General features: G+C 39.1%; 1 protein-coding gene across 1 annotated transcript; it reads right to left on the reverse strand.

Moving 5' to 3' along the window:
* Window positions 1-2435: 2435 nt before the first annotated feature.
* Window positions 2436-18137, reverse strand: CEP55 (centrosomal protein 55kDa). Its single transcript, XM_009572900.1, has 8 exons — window positions 17955-18137; window positions 15906-16210; window positions 11099-11147; window positions 9646-9787; window positions 7268-7584; window positions 5285-5356; window positions 4306-4431; window positions 2436-2684 (listed from the first exon to the last, which is right to left on the reverse strand). The coding sequence occupies exons 1-8, from the start codon at window positions 18135-18137 to the stop codon at window positions 2478-2480; spliced, it is 1401 nt and encodes a 466-aa protein (XP_009571195.1). The 3' UTR covers window positions 2436-2477.
* Window positions 18138-18403: the final 266 nt, after the last annotated feature.

Here is an 18403-nt window from a genome sequence, read left to right on the forward strand (position 1 = left end):
ACAGCTAAATCTTAGCATTAAGATGAGCTCATTAAGCACAAACCTCTCTTTCTTACATAAAACTAGAGAGAGGGGCAGAAGACCTTTTTCATGTTCATTTACTTCTAGGTTAAAAAAAAAATCAGTCTTAGACTCCTCCTTAGCTTCTAAAGAGTGAAAAAAAGCAGTGATATATGATCTGCATGCTTTATGGAGTTGGAGTTTTATAATTTGTTTTAGTCACATGTAAGTGGTGACAATAATATTTGTGGTTCTGCCTTTAACATAGGTCTTTTGATGCACTAGAATGTCATTTTGCTATTTTTCAACATATACCACACTGATATTGTATATAATACTGTGTATAAGTTTAATCAGTAAGGTTTTTTGGTGCCTAGGTCTAACATGTAGCAAGCAGGACTAAATGCATTGTTGAAGTTCAGAAGAGGTGCGGGAATGAACAAAACCTTTTAAAGGTTATCACATTATCATCCTTATGAGTCTCCCTCTACAGTACCAGCTTCTAATGAGAAAGTGTTTTATGCTAATTTAAGAAAACCTCAGAATTACTCAAGAGAAGACTGCTGACCTGTAGCAGGCAAACTTATTTCATCTATAATACATAAAAGATCAGAATTTCCTTTTGCAGAAACTGTGCCAAATATGCAACTGGGAATAGAATAACAGCTGATTAATGTGTTGTTAAAAGACAACTAACCTAAACTTCCAAAAGTAGTTTAATTAGAGATTAAAATTATTAGGCTGCAATGAAAAGCATAGTTGTTTTCCTGAATTTAAAAGATGCTTAGAAAGACAGACATGAAATTAACACAATTTCCCTCATAGCAAAACCTTGAGATCCTGAAGCATAATTTGTTTTACTCGTTAGTTCATCGTATCTTTGGTCAGAAAACCTGTTGCTACAATTGAGCAAATTGTCAAACACAAAGATTAGCCTGAGACCTGGTCAGTGAAATTGAAAAGTAGGTAGATAGTGGCTAATGCAATAGATTTGGCAGATATTTCAGATATAAAGATAATAGCTTTTAACATTTTCTTTCTGTCTTGCAAACACTGGATCTAATTGATAACAACATCACTTGATATTATAGTAGTTAGTGAAAACAGTTTAAGAATAATGTTTAACCATTGGAGATTAGGGTGAACATTATGGGGTAAATGCATGCAGTTTTGCAGCAGAGCGTGTTGGAAAAAGTTGATACTAGCTAGCAATCAGAATCAGTATACCAGAGAAAGACCTTGGGTATTTCACTGTCCTCAGCAAACCATAAACTTGTAAAAGAAGCAAATTTATCTTAACTAATGTATCTTTGTAAAATTTCCTCACTTTAATAATTTTTGTGGAAGGAACTGCTTGTTGGACTTGATTACAGGTGCAAGGAGCAAAATGCTAGCAACAGATCCAGGTTTACAGTAGGTACTAGAGGAAAATAACACTATGATTGCTAATCCATAAGGGAATTTTTTGCCAGTTTCTAATTTGTTGCAAGAATTTATTGCTAACTTGTTTTCTGCATTAATACCACAATACAGCAACACTTCAAATGCACTAGAGCAATTTATTAAAAACTGTACTTTTAAACTGGGACATTTGTCAAATGTAACAGATTGAATAACTGACATTTCCCAACTTTAACCTCTAAAATACAGAAGTGCAAACAAGTTTACTTCAGCATAATTCCATATCCAGACTTCGAAAATGGTCTCTGAGATTGTCTGAAATGTAAACTTTTTTCAGTACCAAGGAAGTTTGTATTTTCTAGGAAGTTTGTTTTCCCAATGACATTTTTTTGAGAAAAGCATAAACCTTGGTCAGCATTTTTATGAGCTCTAAGTCACCCCTCACTGTGGTTCAGGAAAACAAGCTAGTTATGATTGATGTTTTCAACATGAATTGTAAGCAGCAAAGACCTCTTAACATGACCCTTCTGAGTTTTAATGTATCAAGATGGTGATACATTACACATGTATGTGATACATATAACATGTATATATACACTATACACACTACACACACACACCCCATGTATATATAAATATATATAGTGCCTACTACAGCCAAAAATCTTTTGCAGCTATTACTGTCAGTTAAGGTACAAGTGCAATCATCAGGATTCACCAACCAAGAACCAGATACGCCAAACATTAAAGTGAAGTCTGACACAGTAGGTGTGCTGTTACTGTTCTCATTTTTAATAGTGCAAAAAAAAAGTCAGTAGTTTACTATTTTAAGATATTCCTAATTCTAAAAATATTTCCATTTGCAACCAAAAATGCAGTAGCTGGGTATTTTGCAAAAACGTCAGGTAAAATATTTGAGGCCAAATAAATTACTATAATGTTTTTGTGAAACTGAATTATAAAACTAGTAGTCCTTTATACAACCTTAAGAAAAAAGCTTTAAAATGATCTTTTGCCTTTGTAGAAGAGCATATTGGCAGTGTGTAAAAAGCAAATATAGTAAGTCCATTTGGAGCTCAAGCTGTACAAAAGTCAATATGTGCTAGTAATTCTCTATGCTGGCTTGTTGGATACTGCACTTTACATCTGGGACACTCGAGAAAACTTTCATCAAGAAGGCTTGAATGTTTCAGGGAAGGACTTCTGTCATATGTGGTCAGCTTCTCTTCAAATGCAGCTTGCAAATCTTCCTCTGGTTCCATATGTCCAGATTCCTGGAGTTTCTGGAAAAGGAGAAGCTTTAGTGTAAGACTGGGGCATGCATGCACTGATCAAATACTGTAGGAAAAAAATATTAAGGTTTGATGGCACACAAGCCTTGTATGTGTTATAGCACTAAGAATTTTAAAGATGGCTAAATACAGTTACGCTACTCATGTTAATAACAGTGGGCCTGTTGTACAATTCTAACACCACATTTAAATTAGATTGCAGGTAGCTTTTCTGCAGACTATTTAAGACACATTTCCCACAATGTCTAGCTGGGAATCCTTCCCCAACCATCTTCTTAGCCACTCACACACTATCTTTCCTTAATAAAATGATGCTTCAGTCCCCTCTACGTAGGATGCTGCCTAGTTACCTTCCCAAAAGCTCTGCCGTAATTTTCTCTTCTCTTCCTGATCCCATGCGTGACATTTCTGTGCATGGAGGCTGTCCCTAACTGTAAAAGGCACCCAGTGTCTACTGGACAGCTACTCCTCCAGCTTCTTAGCACAGAGAAACTCAAAGCTGTGACTTCCCTGCTCTGCCCGAACTTTTGCTCTACTCCCAGCAGACAGAAGGTTTTCCAGTGGCCTCCCCTGGCAGCAGCAGCAACTGCAATCCTACCAAGCAAGGCTCTCCCAGGGGCAACGCATGAAGAACATCAGTATCTCAGAATTCATTCCATTCCCTTCCTCATTTGAGAAAATACTTCCAAGGTGCATACAACTAAGAGGGAGAGCGGTCTGGCAGAGTCAGAGAAGAATTCCTCTCATCTGCAACTTGTATAGGAGCTTTTGCATTTATCTTCTCTGTAAAAAGCACAGCGGCCCCAGACCTGATCTAATGAAGGACACAGGTATCCGATTTCCATTTTCAACCTCATTTAAGTAAGTCCAGAAATACAGTTTTGACAGCTATCACCTAATCTTACAAGATACCTTACTGTAGAGTTCCAAAAGCACCAACAGTCAAAACACATTTCTGCTCAAGACCAGAGCAATCCGGGATATGACAGAGCAAAACATATCAATAAGGCTTGCCTTATACTTAATCCTTCCCTACAGATTTCTCCATGAAGTCTAGGGCTCAAATCTAGGTGGCTTTCTTTGGGCTTATAAGCAGCAAACAGACGATGGCCCTCACAATACAACAAATGTCCTTTTTCATTATAGCAGGGAGCTTGTCTCTTTGGAAATCAAAAACCGAGGTTTTAATGACCCACCCATCCTATATCGGATGGAGGTGAGGGAGGAATTCAACTTCTGTATTCAAGGATTGTGTCCTGTTCACTAGCAGCAAGTCTGAGTAGAAGCATGCTGCAGCTTTGTCATTGTGCAACAGACAAAACTAGATTCACATTGCGGTACAAAATATAGTTATGTTCCCTGCTCAGGAGCCTGACTATTCTGGATCTCCTTCTGCAGTACAGTTCTCCATGCATGCTGTAGAGAAAAATGATGCCTAGCTAGTTGACATAGGGTTCTGCACCTTGGGGCCGCATACTTAAAGGGCCTACAGTGAATATCTGATGACATTAACAGAAGACTCGCTACGCTTGAAATAAGATCCCAAAGTGAAAAGATGGACATTTATGCAAAATCCCTGACTAAATTCACCTGCAAGTTATTCAGTACATACCAGAGGTTCCAGACGGGTTATTTGCTGCCTGGCCTTGCGCAGTTCCTTAAGGACTTTGTTTAACTGATGCTGCAAGTTCTGGTGATCAAGCTTTTCATTCTCAAAGTCTGTGGTGCATATCTGGATCTGGCAACCCCCCAAAGTGAAAATTAAAGAATTAAAGTCAGAATTAAGAAGTGGGCGGGGAGAGGGGAGGGAGGAGAGAGAAGTGTTTCCCCTTTATATATTTAAAGTAAGTTTTACTCTGCTTTCATATCCTAAAATGGAATTTAAAAAAAAAGTTAAAGAAATCACTTGTTGCTTTCACTACAGTGAAATTCATGCCCAATTATGAAAATCTTCTCCCTTAGTAGAGGTGGAGTTTGAAATTATTTTGGTTGGAGAATATTTCAAGCTGTTTTGCAATCTTAAACTGAAAGTTTTATAGAAAAGCATATAGTGCAAGTTCTTATTAAAAATGCCAGTTTCTACTCCAGGATCTTTCTTGTAGCACGACAATTTGGACAGAAACTATGGGTAACACTGTACACCCAAGTTTAGAAGAAATGTAATTTCCCCCCCCCCCCAATAACATCAATTAGATCTGTAAGAATGTACTTAGAAAAAATAAAGAAGATGGAAAAGATGGCAATGCAATTATTTATATAACTTTATCAAGAGTATATTACAAAACTTCAATGAGCTGATTGGTTTTAGGATGTTTCCCATACCTAATCTGAGGCTGTACAGTTGAACAAGTGATTGTGGAGAAAATAGCATCAGGTTTGATCACACCCTCTTATTGTAAAAGGTTATAGATTTTCCTCGACAGATGTGTCAAAATTTTTAGAAGCATCAAGAGATTATTCACTGTTGAATATTCATGTCTAATATTACTCTATTTAATATACTACTCATTCTTAAATTTGAAAAGTTAGTCTAGAAAGCCTTTGTGCATAATACAGATTAAGAATCAGCATCTTAGCATATAATTCAGTACCTGTTGTTCCAACAAAGCTATCCTAGTGTGTTCCTCCTGCTGTTTGTGCAATGATTTACGAAGAAGTTGCACCTACAAGGCAGAAAAACATTTGTAACAAAGAACTTCCATATACAACAGTTCATAAGCTTAACAAATAATGAATCTAAAAAGGGATGGAAGTAAACTTTTATATTTCAATGCCAACAGAAAAATATATGCCTGGTATGCAACAGCCAAACCCAATTCCCAAATATCTCTACTTCTCTGGGGAAAACCCCAGGAAAACATTATCATTGCATTGAGCAGAGGGAATGCAGTATGATGTTATATTTCAAAAAAATCAAACTGAACTCTCCTAGGTGATTGCTGGGATGCAGACAAAAATATACACACAAAACCTATGTTCATACTAACACATCACAATGTTAAAAACAAGCAATGCAATTTTTTTTTTTTAATAGAAGAGAACAAGTTTAAGACTCAGAAAGTACTATACTATAATGGATTAAGTAAACGTAAAAAAAGTAAAAATATCCTCTGTTATCAGCATGTATCAACTTTTATAGTGAATGCTGTTGTGCTGTTGTTCAGCTGCAAAAAAAAAAATCAGTACCTTTTAATCATTATTAACCAGTGAAAACCAGCCTGTGTTTAGAGAGCTAAACTGTTGTTCTGGTTTTAGCCTACTTTGATGCCCAGTAAATTTTATTCTCTTATTTCAAATTTCAGTTCTACATTGCTTTGTTATTGACCACAAACTTCTCCAAGTAGCAAGTCTATCTTATTTGGATGCCCTGAGGACAGTCCTTCAAGGAGGACTTTCCAGTTTCTCTTCAGTAGATATGTGGTCATGATTTCATGTCCAGAAGAAGAAACAACAGATTTTTTTTTTTTTTGTTACCATCACCATGCTGATAGGAATATTCCAAGACACCACTAACTCTCCATGTAGGGGAAGTGGCAAAGTCCTCATGAGTATTCCAAACAAAAGGAGGTAAGCACTGAATATTTTTAAATACAAACATACAGCACATACATGTCTTCCCCTGCCTCTGATCAGCCAGAGTGGTTATAACAAGTCATTGGGCTCAAAAAAAGAAGGAAGAATTAAGAACTTCACATATGAACAGAATTGTTTCACTGAAGTCGTCACGGTACTCTTTGGGAGATGGGCAAGCCCTGCAAACAATTAGGATCTGATGCAAAAGCAAGAGAATAGATCTGGCAATAATGTAAACCACACCTATTGAACAGCCTGCCTGACAGGCATTTTTTAGACTTTATAGGGAATCACAGAACTCTTCTCAGTGGTTTCTACCATAGCCATCTTCAGGACAGTGACAACTTAAGGTCCATCCCTTCCCTTGCTTACCTGGCCATTGCTTTCTAGTACTCAGGTGTGCCTGCATAGTTCTTATCCACAGCATCATATAGAGAACCAAATGCAGGAACTCATCTGGAGTGGAAACTCATGGAAAAACAAACAAACAAAAACCCAGCTGCATGGCCACAATGGTTGGCTGGGGGCACTATCCAGGGACACAGGTGCTTATCCAGTAAGTATGAAACTACAAGCCCACATGCGTATTTGTAACAGCCTGGTGACAGCAAATATCAGTTAGGACCGCATGATAAAATAGCCTGTATGGACTTGAATTTTTACCTTTCCTGTTCTCATTTACTATTAACCTTGAGGATGAACTAGATTAGAATCAATTAAGTGTTCTCTCACTTCTCCCTCTTGTGTCCCACAAGACCAGGGAAATAAGTGAACAAGTAAGTTCCTTGTTTAAATAAGGAAATTTCACAAAAGTTTGGATTTTGATTCAAACCAATATATTAAAGAAAGAATTCAGTTTTAACCACAAGGACATGAGTCTACATATACGTAAAGAACAGTTACCAGAGCAAGTGAGTGATGGCCCATTCTGATTAAGTATGACTTTTCAGCTCTCTTGATTCTTTGCTAGTGATCTTAAACCTCCAAATGCATCCACTTACCTGACATAAAAGATCTTCAGACTTTCTCTTTTCTTCTCTGAGCTGTCCTTTAATAGTTTCGTTTTCTTGTTTTAGTCTCTGCACTTTCTCTCCTTTCATTTTATTTTCATTTTCTAGAGTCTTAATTTCAGCAACCTGTTGCGACTGCAATAAGGCATTTAAACTCGTTATTTCTCGTTGTGTTTCTTCATACTTCTTTTTGAATTCCTTAAGTTCAGATCTCAGCTGAGTTATAGTGCGTCTTTCAGTCTCAAGATCACTCTTAGCAGTTAGTAACAGCTGGTCATAATATTTTTGCTTTTCCTCTTGTAGATGACCTTAATGAGTCAGAAATAATTGAGATAGTAATGTGGGAGGCGGGGGAATCACTTAAAAATCAGAACACCAAATCCTTGACAGCATTTTAAGGCATATTGATAGACATTAACATTCTAGGTTATTACACAGCACAGACTGGCACCAAAACAGCTTTCAATACATCTAATGCAGTAAAGTGTCCTTCCCAATATAGTTACTGGAAAACTGCAACTTGGCTTACGTATAGTATTCTGTGCTACAGCAACTTCCTTCACTAACCCTTATAGCAATATTATATCCTTTGCCTTGCTACATAAGCTGCATGGTCCACACATAGTTCTTATTGGCCTCATGCATTATACTGATGCATGGAAATCAAGGCCCAAACACACCGGATTCTTGCTTCCAGATTTAGGCTCCTTAGCCAAGATTCTGGCATTACTCCCTCCTCAGAGATACCCTGGGGATCTGATGGGCTCTACTTCACCATTGTTGACCAAAGCCAGACTATCCATTGTCTTTTGCAGACTATCTTCTTCAAATATATGCCATTATTTACTTCTAAATTGCAAATAAAATGGAATAGGATAGTTTTTTTGATTAAAAAAATCCCTGCTTCTTGTCTAGTGACTGTTACTTAAACCAGAGTTTGAAAAATTTCTGCTTGTCAACCCAAGAAAAGTTAGGAAGTAGGAAAAAAAAAAGGAGGCAGTCTGTAGAAATTCAGTAGTAATACAAAATATACCTAAAAGCAGAACAAGGAATGCAGAATTTCACAGGCTTTGCTGATTTTTGGCACTGTAACTTTCTTGACTTTTCCTATTGAAGGCTTCCCCTCATTCTTCAAAGTGTAATTTACTAGAGAAAGTTTCTTGCTTGACTGTTCTCCCTCCCCTCGAATATGAGCTAAGCCTTACCATCTCATTAGCAATACTCCTTTATAGGGTGGTGAGATCTTCAGAGAGATACCAAGTTTTTCCTTGAAAAAGGTTGTCATATCTACTTTCAACTTGTATAGCTAGGTTCTTAGAAACTTGGATCTCTGCTACTGTCTAGCTGCTTGAAGAGGGGAACTTTCTTATACCCTTACTCCTAGTCTCCTGGCTGCTCTGATGACAAAGCTTTGACTGCAGTAACTCTGAGTTACGTTTCCTGGTGAGCTACTTCAGTCTGCCTCCCTCTAAAATACTGTTCATAGATTTCTAAACAGCACCAAAACAAGATTATGATATTTTACTGTTTTCCATAAAGATTCAAGCAGTAATGCAGAAACCAAGCCACTGCACATGAATTACTAAGTGGTAAGTAGCTGTGGGCATACTCTTACTCCAGATGATGCTAGTTCTATTTAGTGAATTTTCCTTGCAGGTCAGTTGCAGCATATATGAAATTAATAATTTGATAATAAGAAAAGCAAGCAAACTCCATCTGGTTCTCCTGTTCAATGTGATTTTAATTTTATTCCACATGCTGGTCAAGCACAACTCGAGTCAATCTGAATGCATGATACTGAGAGGGTGCTCATTATTGAAGAACTACATAGCACGGAAGTGAGCTAGAGGTGGCCAGATCCATATTGCGAAACACTGTTTTGGATAGGTGCCAAAACCTACCACAGGTTTTCATGCCCTCCAAGAACTGTTCAGGCAAGTAAAGAATGTGGCAGTCTTGAGTCATTTTTATAATATTTATTTTGGAAAAAAAAAAGTAAAAAGCCTGGTCCACGCCTAGCTAATAAACCTTAATGCTTCCATTATGTAGGTTGAAAGTGTACTTTGAAGGATGGGAGACATACATATATTTGCCTCAACACTTTCTGCAAACAGAGGTTGCTAATAGAGTGTCAAGGCTGTTAAAAACCATCTTTGAAGTAGATAAGAACATGAAATACTGTCGATCAAGTAACATAGCTAGATAACAGGAAGCAAAGAAATTTTACTTAACCAAGTTTTACCATTACGAAAGCAAGATGTTGAGAAGAAAGTCTTGATTTTGTTTAATTATGCTATGTTTTCAGAAAAAACTTATTCTATAGATAATTATGGTTTGGGTCACTTGTGGGGAAAAAATAAAGTTGATACCTTCTGAATTGAATTCTTTAGATTCTTGTTGGCTAACTATTTCTGACTTCTGTTCAAGTTCAAAGATTCTTCTAAGCAGTCCTCTGACATATGCTTCACGTTGCTGGTCATACAGAAGCCACTGTTGGTTTTTCTCAAGAGCCTTCATGAAAAGGAACAGAACAACAAAAAAGCCTCTGATAATTTATCAGATTTTAAAAGTATTTGTTGTCTTAAAAATGTTAAAAGTTATTATTATACAGTTTAAAGATAAGCTAGTTAATTCTGCTGCAAACCGTAGTAATCTTCTCTGTACAATAAATAAAACCCATCTTAGTTTGGAAAGATAAGTCAGGTTGTTGAGCGTAAGTTAAAATTGCAGCAATATTAAACACTGATTGGCTTATTTCTTAGAATGGGAAAATGACTTAAAAACAAAGGCTTTCAGAAGTCATGCCCAGTTTATGAAGAATTAACCTTTCAATCTCAAATATAAAAAAACCCCACAGGTCTCGTGGTTTAACCCAACAGGCAGCCAAAACCCACACAGCTGCTCGCTCACTCCCCGCCCCGACTCCAGTGGGACGGGGAGAGAATCGGAAGGGTAAGAGTGAGAAAAATGTGTGGGTTGAGATAAAGACAGGTTAACAGAACAGAAAAGGAAGGGAAAATAATAATAACAATAATGATAGAATATACAAAATGAGTGATGCACAATGCAATTGCTCACCACCCGCACTGACCGATAACAAGTAGCGATCCCTACTTCCTGAAACACCTACCATTCATATACTGAGCATGATGTCACATGGTATGGAATATCCCATTGGCCAGCTGTCCCAACTATGCTCCCTCCCAGCCTCTTGTGCACTCGGCAGAGCATGGAAGCTGAGTGTCCTTGACTAGTAGTGTACTTAGCAACAACTGAAAACAGTGTGTTATCAACATTCTTCTCATACTAAATCCAAAACACAGCACTAGGAAGAAATTTAACTCTATCCCAGCTGAAACTAAGACATCTTGAAAATGGAATAAACTAAAGCTATATCATTGCAACTTAAAGTTTGTAAGAACAAGGACATGGATTTTGTATCTGATTGGATCACAGAATTATTCAGGTTGGAAGGATCTCAGGAGGTTTCTAATCCAACCTCATGCTATCCCAGACAGTGTCAGCTCTGAGGTCAGACCAGGTTACTTGGGGCTCCTCTTTTGTCAGCAACCACTTTGTTCTGATGTTCCAAGCAAGTTTTTTTTTTTTTTCAAAGATGATGGAAATATTGTCTTTTTTTTTTGCAAGTCTTTTTTTAATTTAAATTACTGTATTGTCACAAAATAATTTTAGGTATTATATTTTAGAGGGAAACATACCCTCTGAGGTCCCATACCACCCAAACGTATATGATGATAATGTACACTCTTATGCATCTTGATACAGATGATTTATACTTGCCAAGTTGTATATGAAACTTACATCTTTCAGTTGTTTTTCAACTTCATAAAGATTAGTTGGTGATCCAATGCTGTTTGTTACAGCTTCCTGCAGACAAAGAACAACCTGTTAGTGTTCTTTAAAACAGATGGCTGAAACAGTAAAGCTAGTCCTGTATAACTATTAATCTCACATAAATAGCATAAGAATATTTTAAAAATGGAGAACAGATGCATACATGTGCCTTTTGTGCTTAAAGATCTTTATAGTCTTTCTTTTTTTTTTTTTAAAAAAAAAGGATCTAAGTTATGTAGAAAACCATTTCATAGATTTAAAATAAAATCTCCTGGAAGATACAGGACAAAGATTTACATTTAATTTATTCTATAACTCTGCAACTCATAGTTACATTAAAACATTTCCTAATATCATGCGTCTTCTGCTGAACTGCTATCTTGGAAGACCTGAAGGGTGCAGGAGAGCTTCTGAAAAATGAAGATATTTAGGCTATTATTTAAATACACAGAAAAGGTGTTTGTTCTGTTTTCATATCCTCATACGTTTGACAATAAACTAGACCTACAGGAGTTGTTTGGGAAAGCTAGAGACCTTGGCAACTTCATTGGGATAACAGGACGATTTACAAACATCTGGGAAACTATGCAAGCCTGTCTGGAACCATAAGGACATACTGACTTGTTTTCTGAGACCTGATCCACAGTAGAATGCTTAAAGTACAAGTCGGAGAGTTCTTTAGACCCATCTAAAATTAAACAGCAGTTAAACAGTTATACTTCTTTCATAATCTGACGTGTTTATTCACTGCATGATAGAAAGCTTTTTGAAATTGTGTAGATACCAGTCAGAGGGAACTTTAAGTAAAAATGTAGATTACTACCCAAATCCCAGCTACATTTTTCCAAAGTTTTCCTGGTTTTTGGAACGTGATTTAGAACAAGCTTTATAGCTGAAAAAATACAGATCTTTGAATGCAATTATTAAACTTTAGCACTACCTAATAAAAATAGGATTTAGAGACACTAAAATTGCTCAGACTCCTATTTCTGCAAACATTAGAACTCTGTCTCAGTGAAAACTTTCAAAATTGTGTCACACAACTGTTGTTTCCATTTCAGAGTATATCTGCAGCTCATATGCCACCCAGCAGTTTCAATCAGCATTGCTAGACTTGTTTTCAAGTTTTCCAAGACATCCAGTCAAAACATCAGTCAAATTTTGTTGTCCTTGATAAATCAGTAAAAAATTTAAAAGAAAATTAATTCCGATTTTAAACTAAAAGATATTTTGGTAGTTCATTGACAAAAATATCATGGAAATCTGTTGAATTAACATACGTTTTAAATTCACCGAAGTTCAAAGTATCTTGAAATTGAAAATAAACACATTGCATTTAAAGTAGTATTTCCCAAGATACTGCATTATTAGAAGTGATACATATATGTATTATAATTGAAAATTAGTAGATTAAGATATTTTGCTATGTATTTGGCTAAAGCTGGATTTCTATAAATTACTCAATTTCCCTGTAGAGCATGGGGAACCAGCACCATCTGCAGGTCAAAAGCTGGAAAAGACTTACAGGCACCGCTTTTAGGCACCAACTTCCCTGTGCCCCTTACTGAGATACTACTGCATTTTCCATGGAACATTAGAACAGGCAAGGGTGGAAAAACAACTGCAGAAAACTAAATGCACTTGTAAAAGCTGCCAAGTACTGGCACCATACCTATTAACCATTTTAAATGAGAGAAGCAACTCATTATTCCTGTCCTATCTTCTGTCACATTGAAATATTTACCATGTGTGATACCACGTACAGGCAACTAGTTTTAACAACCGAGGAGCAAATGAGGATTCTTAAGAGCAAGGAGGAGAGAGATATTCTCATAGAATCATAGAATAGTGTTGGGTGTAAGGGACCTGTAAAGGTCATCTAGTCCAACCCCCCTGCAATGAGCAGGGACATCTTCAACTAGGTGAGGTTGCTCAGAGCCCTGACGAACCTGACCTTGAATGTTGCCAGAGATGGGGCATCTACCACCTCTCTGGGCAACCTGTTCCAGTGTTTCACCACCCTCATTGTAAAAAATTTCTTCCTTATATCTAGTCTAAATCTACCCCTTTTTGGTTTAAAGTTATTACTCCTTGTCCTATTGCTACAGGGCTTACTAAAAATGTCTGTCTCCATCTTTCTTATAAGCACCCTTTAAGTACTGGTAGGCCACAATAAGGTCTCCCCGGAGCCTTCTCTTCTCCAGGCTGAACAACCCCAACTCTCTCAGCCTTTCTTTATAGGGGAGGCGTTCCATCCCCCTGATCATTTTCATGGCCCTCCTCTGGACCTGCTCCAACAGGTCCATGTCTTTCCTGTACTGAGGACTCCAGAGCTGGACACAGTACTCCAGGTGGGGTCTCACCAGCACAGAGTAGAGGGGCAGAATCACCTCCCTCAACCTGCTGGCCACTCTTCTTTTGATGCAGCCCAGGATACAGTTAGCCTTCTGGGCCGCGAGCGCCCATTGTCAGCTCATGTCCAGCTTTTCATCCACCAGTACCCCCAATTCCTTCTTGGCAGGGCTGCTCTCAATCCCTTCATCCCCCAGCCTGTATTGATACTGGCGGGGGTTCCCGGCGCACCCTGCACTTGGCCTTGTTGAACCTCATGAGGTTCACACAGGCCCACTTCTTGAGCTTGTCCAGGTTCCTCTGGATGGCATCCCATCCCTCAGGCATGTCAACTGAGGTTGACCACTCAGCTCGGTACCATCTGCAAATTTCCTGAGGGCGCACTCCATCCCACGGTCTATGTCATTGATGAAGATATTAAACAGTACTGGTCCCAGTACAGACCCCTGAGGGACATCACCTGTCACTGATCTCCATCTGGACATTGAGCCATTGACCGCTACCCTCTGGATGCAACCATCCAACCAATTCCTCATCCACCTAACAGTCCCTCCATCAAATCCATACCTTTCCAATTTAGAGCGAAGGATGTTTTGGGGGACCATGTCAAAGGCCTTACAGAATTCTAGATAGATGACATCAGTAGCTCTTCCCTTGTCCACTGATGTAGTGACTCCATCACAGAAGGCCACTAGGTTGGTCAGGCACGACTTGCCCTTGGTGAAGTCATGCTGGCTATCTCGAATCACCTCCCTGTCATCAACAGGCTTAGCATAGCTTCTAGGAGGATCTGTTCCATGATCTTCCCAGGCACAGAGGTGAGGCTGATAGGTTGGTAGTTCCCAGGGTCCTCCTTTCTACCCTTTTATAAAAATGGGTGCAATGCTTCCCTTTTTCCAGTCACCAGGGATGTCACCTGACTGCCATGACTTTTCAAATATCATGGAGAGTAGCTTGGCAACTACATCAGCCAATTCCCTCAGGACTCTGGGATGCCTCTCATCAGGTCACATAGACTTATGTATATTCAGGTTCCTGAACCTGATCTTCTCTTACAGTGGGAAGGAACTTTGCTCCCCCAGTCCCCGTCTTGTGGTCCATCTACTCGTGAGGTGTGGGAAAATGGGTGCAATGCTTCCCTTTTTCCAGTCACCAGGGATGTCACCTGACTGCCATGACTTTTCAAATATCATGGAGAGTAGCTTGGCAACTACATCAGCCAATTCCCTCAGGACTCTGGGATGCCTCTCATCAGGTCACATAGACTTATGTATATTCAGGTTCCTGAACCTGATCTTCTCTTACAGTGGGAAGGAACTTTGCTCCCCCAGTCCCCGTCTTGTGGTCCATCTACTCGAGAGGTGTGGGAAGAGAGGTTGCCAGTGAAGACTGAGGCAAAAAAGTTGTTCAGTACCCCAGCCTTCTCCTCATCCATTGTTACCAGTTTGCCAGTCTTGTTCATCAGTGGGGTATGCTTGCTTTGACCTTCCTTTTCTGGCTGACATACCTGTAGCCCTTATTATTCTTTGGATCCCTTGCCAAGTTCAGCTCTAGCCACACCTTGGCCTTTCTGACCCTATCCATACACAACCAGGCAATGTCCCTATACTCTTCTCAGGATACCTGTCCCTGCTTCCACATGTGTGCATTTCCTTCTTGCCCTTTAGTTTGACCAGCAGGTCTCAACTCAGCCATGCCGGTCTCTTGCCTTCGTTTCCTGATTTCTCACACCTGGGGATCAAGAGTTCTTGCATGCTATGGAAAGCATCCTTAAAGATCTACCAGCTCTGTTCTGCTCTCTTGTACCTGAGGGCAGTTTCCTAGGGGGTCCTATTGACTAACTCCTTGAACAGCTGGAATTTTGCTTTCCTAAAATTCAGTGTCCTGATTTTACTCTTCACCTGACCCATACCCCTCAGGACTGCGAACTCCACCAGTGCATGATCACTGCAGCCCAGGCTGCCTCCAATCTTGACATCACCGATTGGCTCATGACTAAAGCCAAATTAGGTGAGGAGTTTAGTTTGTCTTTATTAAAGCTCTTACTGCTGCCTTCTCAGTCTGTTAAATCACTGAGCATACAAACCCGAGAAGGGCATAATACCTGCTTAAGCAACAGTGGATCATTAGGCATAGTACCACTAGCCATACCACCTGCGCACGAGCTTGAAAAAAGGACCTTGCAGTACAGCATTAAAGAATTCCCTCCCCAGCTGCATTGCCTGAAGTTGTGCTCCCTGACTGTTCTTCATTTAGCATTCAATCTGGATATCATCTCTCTTCATACAAGAGTATTTCAGCATGCAATGCAACTTGTAACAAGATCAAAAATCCATCTTATTTTATAACAGATATCGGTGCTTAGTGGGCGCAAATTCCAAGTTTAACCTATAAACAGGTTAGACTTGGAATTTGCAATTACAATGTTTCTTCAGTGCTTACCTGGGATGCCTGAGAAGTACCAGCTCTGTTTTCAAACTCAGAACATTTTGCAGTAACAGTGGATAAGTTACACTTTAACTGGTTCATTTCTTCTGATAGAGAACGAAGTAACTGTTCCCTGCTTTCTGCTTCCTTTGTTTTTTCCTCTAGTTGACTTTGTAATGAGGAGACTTCGCTATTCTTGGTTTTGGATCTAAGCTTATCTTTCAGGTTTTGGATTTCTTTGTCCTTCTCTCCAAGAAAATGGTTGTATTTTTCTTTTTCTTTTTCAAGGGAAAGTATTTTCTAAATGAAACAGAATAACAAAGTGACACAAATGAATAAGTGTCTGTCTATGCAACAAATGCATTAGCAAGTTTACAACAGTTTGAGAAAATGCTCACTTTCAAAGGTTCTCTCTTAGCCTTTAATTAGCTGAGAATGTTTCTTTTTACTCAAAACAGACAATAGTACAGTGACCATCGCAATACTACAGCGCCCATCTGAAACATTTCAAGTGATAATAAATCCAGTCTGAAGTAGATGAAACAAGGAAAGAATGCAAAGAACCAAATTTCACAGACTTGGTAGGTAGTCAGTTTTGTATATGAATACAGATCACTGCAATAGATGAACCCTAAAACACAAGCAGTACAAGAACTCTTAAACACTGCCAGTGAAGAGGTTGGTGATACATTTCTTAGTGCGGTTAGCATATTTAGTACCTTTTCAGAAGCAGCAGAGCCTTCTTGCAAACTAAATGACAAGAAGTGAACTTACATGAGAGTTATAGTAAAGCATTCAGAAAGATCCCGTTTTCCAAATTATCTGGCCTTTTAGTTTCAAAATGTGCTTTAGTAGATATTTTCAACAGGCACTCTCTTTTCAGTAGGCCTCCAGCACAGGTAATTATTACATAGCATTAGTACTGCATTTGAGATACCTTGGGGCTCTACATAAACTTCTGTTATGATAGCATTTCATTTTCCATGAGAAAGATTGATGTTGAAATCCTACATGTTGATATCAAGTCATTAGAAAATGACAGAGAAACTGAAAGAAGTTGAATTTTAGAGAGCCTCATTTAGGGAGTGGTTGAAGACCACACAGTGCTCACTAAAAATATTGACACCAAATAGTACCTAGTATACCTAAACATGCCTATGATTTTCCATCTGTAAACTAGGAACCCGATATTAAGTAATCAACACTGAGCAAGCAGCAAACTCCACTAGACACAGCAAATATGGTAAGGAATTTAGCAACAACAGTACATGAGCTGTCTAGCCACAGCTGGTACTTGGGTTAGCACTTCTCAACTGACGTTGTAGCACAAACACACAAAAAGCCTTATTGTCAAAAGAAGTAGCCTAGAAATATTAGTGTGCCTAGTCTCCATTAGTTGTATCCTTTGAAAGAGTCCATTTAAAGTTTCCCAGTCCTTCTGGGAAGCCTAACAGTATGTGACTTGGTCATATACCAAGTCTTGAACTTTTCTCTCTACAACCACAGGTTTACCTTGAATAGACTAGAAAGCATGGAAATTACAGTGTCTTATTTTCTGCTCTTTGGTTGTAATGGAAGAATAATGTGGTGAACTGATTACAGTTTTATTTACCTATAGCTGAGTAGAAGCTTGAGAATATAGTTCAAGCAAATACTCAGCACTGTTCTTAGGCATGTTCTTAGGCAACTCTTTGAAAACACAATGTTCTTTGCAGGAAATGCTCAAAATATTTCTCTGGGACCAACTGTTCCAAACAGCTGGACATGTGAGGACAGGTCTTAATAGACTAATTGGCACCTCTTGCCTCAAGTCTTTGTATTTAACAGCCTTGTCAGATGATTGTAATTTCATTAGTTCAGTCATCTTTGAAAAATATTTGAGAACAAAAATGTCAAACTAAACCAGCAGTGACATCAAAGTAAATTAAGTTTTAAGAGGAAAGATTAGCATCTTACTTACAAAGTCGGACATACTCAGACTCACGTTAACCGTGCACAATTAGGACATCACAAGTGTTAGCTCGAGTGCAAACATCCACCTCACCTCTAGGAGCCCGTTCCTTTCCGGATCGGTCATTTTGCTTTTCCCTTTCACGACTTCCTCCACTGATTTTCTCAGGGCTGCCTTCTCCTGCTTGTACTTCTCGAGGTCATTCTCAGGCCTGGAGCTACCCGACTTTAAGCCCCACTTGCCAATAATTATATCTTTGGCGGTCTTGGAATTCATCTTTAAGCACCTGTAAAAAGTAAAGGCAGCGTTACGGAACAGCAGTCCCTCCCACCAGGCAGGAGGTGACTTCTGACACAATCTTAGTCAAGCACGGGCAGGACAGGGTAGGGCAGGGCAGGGCTTCCCGGCTCCTGCTGCCGGCTCTCGGACCGGGCCGCGGGGAGCAAACGGGTCTGTAAGCACCCTGGGTTACGGCGGAGAAAGGGGGGGCTCTACCCGGCGGCGGCGGCGGCTGCTCTGGCGGCCCCGGCCCCAGCCCCACC

Source organism: Fulmarus glacialis, unplaced genomic scaffold, assembly GCF_000690835.1.
Source record: "Fulmarus glacialis isolate BGI_N327 unplaced genomic scaffold, ASM69083v1 scaffold9302, whole genome shotgun sequence".
Lineage (NCBI taxonomy): Eukaryota > Metazoa > Chordata > Aves > Procellariiformes > Procellariidae > Fulmarus > Fulmarus glacialis.